This window comes from Zingiber officinale, chromosome 8B (genome assembly GCF_018446385.1).
Source record: "Zingiber officinale cultivar Zhangliang chromosome 8B, Zo_v1.1, whole genome shotgun sequence".
Classification (NCBI taxonomy): Eukaryota; Viridiplantae; Streptophyta; class Magnoliopsida; order Zingiberales; family Zingiberaceae; genus Zingiber; species Zingiber officinale.
In genome coordinates, this window is record NC_056001.1 from 92,691,171 (window position 1) to 92,700,065 (window position 8,895).

General features: G+C 44.5%; 1 protein-coding gene and 1 long non-coding RNA gene across 2 annotated transcripts; both read left to right on the top strand.

The window, feature by feature from the left end:
• Positions 1 to 609: 609 nt before the first annotated feature.
• On the top strand, positions 610 to 4,368 carry LOC122014037. The gene is made up of 4 exons (XM_042570232.1): positions 610 to 1,833; positions 2,329 to 2,836; positions 3,284 to 3,661; positions 3,890 to 4,368. Exons 1-4 carry the CDS (start codon positions 610 to 612, stop codon positions 4,366 to 4,368), a joined length of 2,589 nt encoding a protein of 862 aa, XP_042426166.1.
• Positions 4,369 to 6,349: 1,981 nt separating this feature from the next.
• On the top strand, positions 6,350 to 8,684 carry LOC122017095. Its single transcript, XR_006121271.1, has 4 exons — positions 6,350 to 6,361; positions 6,445 to 6,534; positions 7,163 to 7,224; positions 8,513 to 8,684. It is a non-coding gene; the product is annotated as an uncharacterized LOC122017095 (long non-coding RNA).
• Positions 8,685 to 8,895: the final 211 nt, after the last annotated feature.

Consider the following 8,895-nt stretch of genomic DNA (forward strand, 5'->3'; position numbering starts at 1 on the left):
TGTGATGTGTTTCGTGGACTTTTGTATTTGTGGGGTTTCTCTTCGCCTTTCCGTTGTGTTTTGATATGGCCGTGTGGGCTATATATTAGTCGTATGCTTGTTTTCATTTCTTTTATCCAGCCGTGTAGGCTGTGGATTATTAACTGCGTGGTTGTGTTTCATTTTGTGCACATATATTCCAGCCGCTTGTGGCTGATGTATTTTGCTTGTATGTGAGGTTCAGATTGTCACCGATACAGGGGAGATGCTGCCGAAATTTTTCGGTAGAGACTCACCCGGGGCGTGACAATTTAGTGGTATCAGAGCGGGTTTACGAGGCTTATTTCTTTTCGTGTTTTGGATCTTTGGGGGTTTTCGTCAATTTGTGTTTTGGATTTTGAGGTTACGATGTCTATTTCTCGGGTCTTGGATTTCCGAGGATTGCGAGATTTACGAGTTTTACGAGGATTACGAAGTTTACGAGGTTTACACTCGGGAGTTGTATTTTTCTGATGTGACTATTCGGATATTGGGACCAGGCAGCGGCAGGATATCTCCAAGCTATAGGATGTAAGTTAAGTTACTGTTGTATTATATTGCTGTAGTCTTACCTTGTGGTACATATCAGGAATGAAGCGCGGAGATACGACCCCTCGTCCGCGTCGTGGTCCGGGGCGACCCCGGAAGCAGCCTATCGAGTCAGTAGAGGTTGAGCCAGAAGAGCACGAGGCAGATTCGGTTAGAGATCCTGTAGGGGTTGAGGTTGACAGTAGTCGACAGACTCCTCAGGCTTCTATTAGAGATCCGGGTTTTCAGCCTCAGTGGGTTCCTCCTACATTACCACCCGTAGCTCCCACTCCTGCTGCCACTTCTTGGACAAGGGACAGAGCTCGGATTCCATTACTGGCCCGGTCGGTAAAGGATCGTTTTACTTTTTTCCATGGAGTTCCTGATCCTAGTATTGCTCGTTCTTGGTTGGGAAATGTGGAGGATACTTTCGAGTATTTGTCGTGTACGGAAGAAGAAAAAGTCGAATTAGCTGCGTACCACCTTCGAGATCAGGCTGTTACATGGTGGAAGATGCAGAAGACACTTTTTGGAGACCAGAGTATCACCTGGACTTTATTCCGAGAGGCATTCGAGAGACAGTATTTCCCAGCTCCTTATCGTATGGCACGTCGACAGGAATTCTTACATCTGAAGCAGGGTGATCGGTCTGTGATGGAGTATGATGCGGAATTTAACCAATTGGCTGAGTATTGCCCTCATCTAGTTGCCCAGGAGAGCGATCGATTAGATCAGTTCACTCAGGGTCTTGCAGTATATATCCGTATCAGGATGTCTGGCTTCGCTCCTAGTACGTACCGGGAGGCGTTGGATAGAGCTTTGATGATTGAGATGACGCAACAACAAATTTCACTAGAAAAAGGAAAGGATAAGCAAAAGGCTCAGGGTACGCCTCCAAATCAGAAACAACGGAACCAGGGTCAGAAGAAACGGAAGAAATGGCAGGGATCCCAGGCTACTTCAGGAGAGTCCTATCGATCATCGAAGACGGGACGATCATCCGCTGGTTCTTCTAGACCTCCTCAGAAGGATTCCTCTGGTGGACTTAGATGTTTTAGATGTGGTGTTGAGGGTCACGCTAAACCGGACTGCCCATTGAGCCAAGATATATGTTACTACTGCAAGCTTCCGGGGCATGTGAGCCGCGATTGTACTCTGAAGGCTCAGCTACAGGCTGCCAAGGTTACTACTCAAGGAAGTCATAATACTCAGACTCGACGGCCGAAGGGACCGCAGAAGACCCAGAGCACTCCACATCAGCAGAGTATACCACCTTCTCAGGCACAGGTATACCATATTCAGAGTCAGCAGTACCCAGCGGTACCTATGGCTATGCAGTATTCCTCGGCTGTCCCGTCACATCAGATGCATCCGGCACATCAGTATTTTCCGACGCCACCTAGCTCTTGTCCGGTGATCCAGTCTTAGCAGTTAGCTACTACTCCATCAGCACAGTTTCAGACTGGCACTGAGATGCCACCGGCATGCACGGAGGCAGGACGGGTTTATGCTATTACTCGAGAGGAGGCACAGCGGGCCGAGGGATCGGTCTTTCGGGGTATGATTATTGTTTATTCTTTTCCTGCTGAATTATTGATAGATACTGGTAGTTCCCATTCTTTTATTTGTCGGGTATTTCTGAGTAAGATTTGTAGATTACCAGTTCGTCGGACTCATATATTAGCGGTATCTTTACCCTCGGGAGAGATACTAAATATCAGTCAGGAGATTAGAGATTGCCCGTTGGATTTCGAGGGTTAGACCCTTGTGGTGGACTTGCAGGTTCTAGATATGCTAGAATTTGACATCATTTTGGGTATGGACTGGTTAGCCAAATATTATGCCACCGTGGATTGCAGCGCGAGAGTGGTTACATTTAGACCTCCGGGTCTACCATCCTGGGTATTCATAGGTACCAAGGATGAGGGGATTTCTATCATCTCAGCGATGCAAGCTCAGAGATTATTGTCTCAAGGATGCCAGGGGTATTTGTTATCTATGATTAAGACTGATCAGGATCATACCCCACAACTTTCTGACATTCCTATAGTTCGGGAGTACCCTGACGTATTTCCAGAAGAATTACCCGGCTTGCCCCCGAAAAGGCAAGTGGAGTTCACGATTGAGTTGATCCCGGGGACAGCACCGGTGTCCAAGGCCCCGTATCGCATGGCACCTAAGGAGTTGGAGGAGCTAAAAATACAGTTACAGGAGCTGCTGGATAGAGGGTTTATCCGTCCTAGTGTGTCTCCGTGGGGAGCTCCGGTACTATTTGTGAAGAAGAAGGACGGTTCGATGAGATTATGCATCGACTATCGGCAGCTGAATGCAGTGACTATTAAGAATAAATATCCACTGCCACGTATAGAGGATCTGTTTGATCAGCTCAAGAATACTTGTGTGTATTCTAAGATTGATCTGCGCTCTGGCTATCATCAGCTCAGTGTGAGAGATTCAGATATACAGAAGACAGCCTTCCATACTCGATATGGACACTATGAGTTCTTGGTAATGCCATTTGGGCTTACCAATGCTCCAGCAGTTTTCATGGATCTGATGAATAGGGTATTTCTTGAGTTCTTGGATCAGTTCGTGATTGTGTTCATCGATGACATTTTGATATATTCTCGATCCGAAGAAGAGCATGGGCGACATCTTCGTATAATATTGGAGACGCTCCAGCGAGAACGTCTCTATGCAAAATTCAGCAAATGTGCATTCTGGTTATCTTCTGTAGGTTTTCTGGGACATGTTGTTTCTAGCAGTGGTATATCCATGGACCCACAAAAGATAGAGGCTGTTACTAGTTGGGAACAACCAAAGTCTGTACAGGAAATTCGTAGCTTTCTTGGTCTGGCCGGGTATTACCGCCGATTTGTTGAGGGCTTCTCTAGCATAGCTCTGTCGTTGACTCAGTTGACTAGGAAAGGGGTGAAGTTTTGCTGGACAGAGTCTTGCGAGACGAGTTTTCAGGAACTGAAGCGAAGACTCGTTTCTGCACCTATATTAGTGCTTCCTTCCGGAGATGATGGCTTCGTACTTTATACAAATGCATCATTACAGGGGTTAGGCGCAGTACTCATGCAACATGGACGGGTAGTTTCTTATGCCTCACGTCAGTTGAAAGAGCATGAGAAGAATTACCCAGTGCATGACCTGGAGTTAGCAGCTATTATATATGCGCTGAAAATCTGGAGACATCATCTATACGGGATCACCTTCGAGATATTCACGGATCATAAGAGTCTTAAGTATCTATCTACTCAGAAAGAATTGAACTTAAGACAAAGAAGATGGATGGAATTCTTGAAGAACTATGACTGTACGATCAACTACCACCCAGGGAAAGCTAACGTGGTAGCTGATGCGTTGAGTAGGAAATCCCGAGGAGTTCTTGCCTGCCACCGTGTGATGGTTACAGAACTGGTACAGAAATTTTCTGAGTTGGGATTAGTAGAGCAGGGTCAGACTGAGCGGGGTATTCTGTTATCTATGGTTGCCCAGTCACCCATTGTAGAGAGGATTAAAGAAGCTCAGGCTATAGATCAGCATCTGCAGTTTTTGTGTAGCAGAATTATCCCAGAACAGCAGACAGGGTTTTCTTGTGATGGAAATGGAATTCTATACTTCCGGGGGAGATTGTGTGTTCCTGAGCTACCTTCTTTGAGGGAGGACCTACTTCAGGAGGCACACCGATCCAGATTTGCGATTCATCCTGGTGGTACACGTATGTATAGGGATCTGAGACGTTCTTATTGGTGGGCTGGAATGAAGAAAGACATCGCAGATTCGTTGCACGATGCCTTGTATGTCAGCAAGTGAAGGCTGAACATCAGAGACCCGCTGGTTTACTCCAGAAGATACAGATACCGGAATGGAAATGGGAGCATATCACGATGGATTTCGTCGTGGGTCTACCCAGAACTCGGCGAACACATGATACGATTTGGGTGATCGTTGATTGATTAACCAAATCTGCTCATTTCCTTCCGATCCGTAGGACGGACTCATTAGATCGATTGGCAGAGTTATATTGTAGAGAGATTATCAGACTTCACGGTGTACCTCTCAGTATTATTTCGGATAGAGATCCGCGGTTTACCTCACGTTTCTGGTAGAGTTTACAGCAGGCTATGGGTACAGAGTTACGATTCAGTACCGCTTTCCACCCCCAGACAGACGGTCAGTCAGAGCGTACTATACAGACATTAGAGGACCTACTGAGATCATGTGTCATAGACTTCGGAGGTAGTTGGGAGGATCATTTACATTTAGTAGAATTTGCCTACAACAACAGTTATCATTCAGCGATACAGATGGCACCTTATGAGGCATTGTATGGCAGAGCATGTAGATCTCCCACTTTATGGATGGAAGTTGGGGAAACACAGATTTTGGGGCCACAGAGTCTTCAGCGTGATGCAGAGATGGTTTGTACCATCAGACGCAGGTTGTCAGAGGCTCAGGATCGGCAGAAGAGTTATGCAGATCGGAGACGGAGACCTTTAGAGTTTTCCGTTGGTGATCATGTATTCTTACGAGTATCCCCTACGAAAGGAGTAAAAAGGTTTGGGTTGAAGGGTAAGTTGGCACCTCGCTACATTGGACCCTTCCAGATTCTCGAGAGGATAGGTGAGGTGGCGTATCGACTGGCGCTACCACCATCACTTATTGGGGTGCATGATGTATTCCATGTATCTATGTTGAGGAGATATGTACCGCACCCTTCGCATATTCTCACTGATGTATCAGTTGTACTTCATCCGGATATATCTTATGAGGAGATTCCAGTTCGGATTTTGGATCGCAGAGAGCGCCGGTTGCGGAACAAGACAATTCGACTGGTCAAGGTCGGATGGCGGCATCACTCAGATGAAGAAGCCACCTGGGAGTTGGAAGATAAGATGCGAGCTAGTTACCCACACATATTTACCGAAGGTGAGTAAAGTTTATTTCAGTAACTAGAATAAGTTTATCTACTACTTCTTGCTTTGGTTGGTAGTGGTAAATTTGGGGACCAAATTTTTATTAGTGGGGTAGAATGTAATATATGCAAATTTATTTTTAGGGTTATCGTGGAATAACCTTAGGAAAATTTTTAAGAATTTTTAGGAATTTTTCTGGAGTTAAACGGAGTCCGTATGACTCGTTTTGAGGGATATATCGATAGGTTAGATGGAGACAGGTTTGGAATACCCAAATTAAGTGGGAATTGATTAAGGTTAAACTTAGGTTTTAATTAAGATAATCTAAGGTTGGGATTAACCTCAATATAAAGCGCCGAAGCCTTCTTTTTCCCCCCCCGACTCTCTTCTCTGTTCGTTCTCTGCCGCTCGCGACTTCGGACTTCATGCGGTCGAAACCGGCGACATCTTCTTCTCTCGGTGGCCCCGGCGAGGAGCGGACTTAGGAGCGTTGAGAGGAAGAGAGGTTAGTGACAGCCGAACCCTCTTTCTTCCCGATTCCTTCCTCCCTTCTCTGATCTCGGTGAACAACAGCGACGGAGCTCGGTTTGGGGATTTCGTCGGCTGCCGGGAAGGAACCAAGGGCATCGGCGTTGGATCTGGGCATCGACAACCGGTGGTGTGAGGTAACGCCCATTGTTTCCTTCCGATTTCCCTGTTTTGTTCATCGGCAAGAACAAGTCGAGCCCTAACTTCGATCTCGGAGGTAAGGGTTTGGTTTTGGTTGTGAATTCGAACCTTGATCTTTTCTAGTTTTGATTCGGGTAGGTTTTGGCTTTGAATCAAGGTTTTCGATCCCTTCTCTGTTCATTAGCAAGAAACAGGACCGAGCCCTAATCGAAGGATTGGAGGTAAGGGGGTTGTTCCCTGCCTTGAATTTGGGTTCTGATTCTTCATATGGTATTGATTCGAGTGGTTTCGATTCTGTGGACAGAGGTGATGTGGTGATTCCGGCCACCACAGATTGATTGGATTAGTTCTTCCACCGGAGTTGTGATCATCTCCGGTGATAGAAGAAGTAGAGGTAAGGACATCGACTTCTTGTTGTTGTTAACAGATTGGGTGATGATTTCTAGCTGCTTATTTCTTGTTCTGTTGGTAGAAATTAGGAGTGATGTGCAATTCTTGTTCTTTCCTCATGATCGAACCCAAGTAGCATTAAAACCAGTGTAATGCTTGAAGCTGGATCCAGGACAGCAGCAGTAAGAATTGTGTTGTTTAGGTGTTAGGAGTTCTAGTGTGCTGGTGCACTAGAATCTCTATGGCAATTGATCGGTTTTTGGTTAGCAGGAGTGAGAATTTCTGTGCTGGTTAGTTGAGGGTGGAGCAGGTGGTTTAACCAGAATCTGCAACATGTTAGGTAACGTTTAGGATTGCTTTCTGTTAGGTGTTTGTGGGAACCTACGGTTTAATCAAAATCTGAAATGGTTTTGGTGAGGTTTAGGTTGGTTTCTGTTAGGGGTGTGAAAGGGTTAAGGGGGATTTAATTCTTGAAGGAGTTAAGCTAAGTAGAAAGTTAAACTAACTTTATCAGTGGAAGGAGTAGTAATTATAGCTAGCTACTATTGTAGAATTGGTTATTTGTTCATAGGTGATTCATTTATGTGTAGTATATGTATATGTATATTACATGAACTGTATGTGTGATACAGGACCTTGATTTATACGAGCAGCGTGACTTGGGGTGGTTCTGTTGATTGCGGGATATATCGAGGTGGGTATTTCTTCCTTAAGTTCTATTTAGTTCTTTGAACTTTAAAAGCATGGTTATATTTGGACAAGTAGGTTGCATTCCTTAAATCAGATTATTTGTTGTTTTCCTTCTTGTCACTTTTGCTTGATCTTTGATATAATCTGGGTTGATTCTTTACAGTCTCTATTCTTGTTATCTGTGACTCTATTGTTCATACACATATAGAGTGTTGTAGGGATGACCGTATTGGGTATTTGTGGTCTATACCTGTCTAGGTTGTGATTGGTACGTGTTATGGGTTGTACATGATTAACAGTCCATTTGCATAGTGGTATGTGTAGTTACGTTTGTTATGGGTATTGGAGGTGTTTATGAGGGTTGAGGTTGTGGCATGGATGATGATTATATATATATATATATATATATATATATATATATATATATATATATATATATATATATATATATATATATATATATATCATGTTCATCATTCATTGCATCTGATGACCGTTGTCTCCCTTGTGGTTGAGAGAGTCATCAGTTGGTTTGGTTTAGCGTGCACCTTCGGCCACTCATGGGTAGTGGTAGCTGGAGCAATTGCCGCTTGTCCTGTTGTGCCACCCGGTCACTAGGGTTTTGTGAGATCCGACGTTGTGAGCAGTCAGGGACCCTGATGCTATGTAGTTAGATAGCTACTAGCGGACTGTCCGCCTCGACCACTCTATTGTGGGCTGGAGGGTAGTACAGTCGTCACAGACCCAAGCCTCTCGGCCATACAGGGGTCGTGGTGTCTAGAGAGGTGGCGGGGGTGACCATGGAGCATGCATTCACTTTTGCATATGATGCACGGTGCATCTGTGGGGATATTTTTGCATACGTGCTTACTAGATATTAGTCGCATGTGATTGTGTATTGTTGCATTTGATTGAGCTATGTATGCTGCATATGGATGCCATGTCGCATACATGTCATTTACTTTACATATATTTGCAGTCATATATGTATTGCACAGGTGTCGAGAGTATGTTGTTGACTCGGTGGGTTTACGGATCATGGTAGCAGGGTATTGGTTCTGTTCGGGTATGTACATTTATGTTATGTGCATTTAGTATGCCAGGTATGTTCATGCACAGTTATTTTATCAGATATGGATAGATGAGTTATGTTATGATAGCATATTCTTATTCTTTACTTTTGGAGACTGTATTCTTTGATTCCTATCTCATTATGTAGACCATGCTTTATCCTGTCTGTATCCGCTGAGTTCCCTGTACTCACTACCCCGTCTATATTATGTTGGTTTTAGGCAGTAGGTAGATGATATGGAGATGCTTGGAGTATGCTGCTGGCCGGTCCCCTTTCCCACGTCATATCCGAGGACCTTTGTCGGTTTTGTTTCTCTTTTCTTACACTTCGTATTTGTTGGATTTAGAGTTGTGAGAACGAATTGTGTTTTTGATACGTGTATTGTGGACTTGTATCTGTGATGTGTTTCATGGACTTTTGTATTTGTGGGGTTTCTCTTCGCCTTTCCGTTGTGTTTTGATATGGTCGTGTGGGCTATATATTAGTCGTATGCTTGTTTTCATTTCTTTTATCCAGCCGTGTAGGCTGTGGATTATTAACTGCGTGGTTGTGTTTCATTTTGTGCACATATATCCCAGCCGCTTGTGGCTGATGTATTTTGCT

What these genes read in the sequence shown, in the direction of transcription:
- LOC122014037 (XM_042570232.1), top strand. Translation starts at nt 610, where the DNA reads ATGAAGCGCGGAGATACGACCCCTCGTCCGCGTCGTGGTCCGGGGCGA. An exon ending in TACCACCTTCTCAGGCACAG is followed by an intron (nt 1,834 to 2,328) that starts GTATACCATATT and finishes GTGGACTTGCAG; the next exon opens with GTTCTAGATATGCTAGAATT. An exon ending in GGTAGTTTCTTATGCCTCAC is followed by an intron (nt 3,662 to 3,889) that starts GTCAGTTGAAAG and finishes ACTACCACCCAG; the next exon opens with GGAAAGCTAACGTGGTAGCT.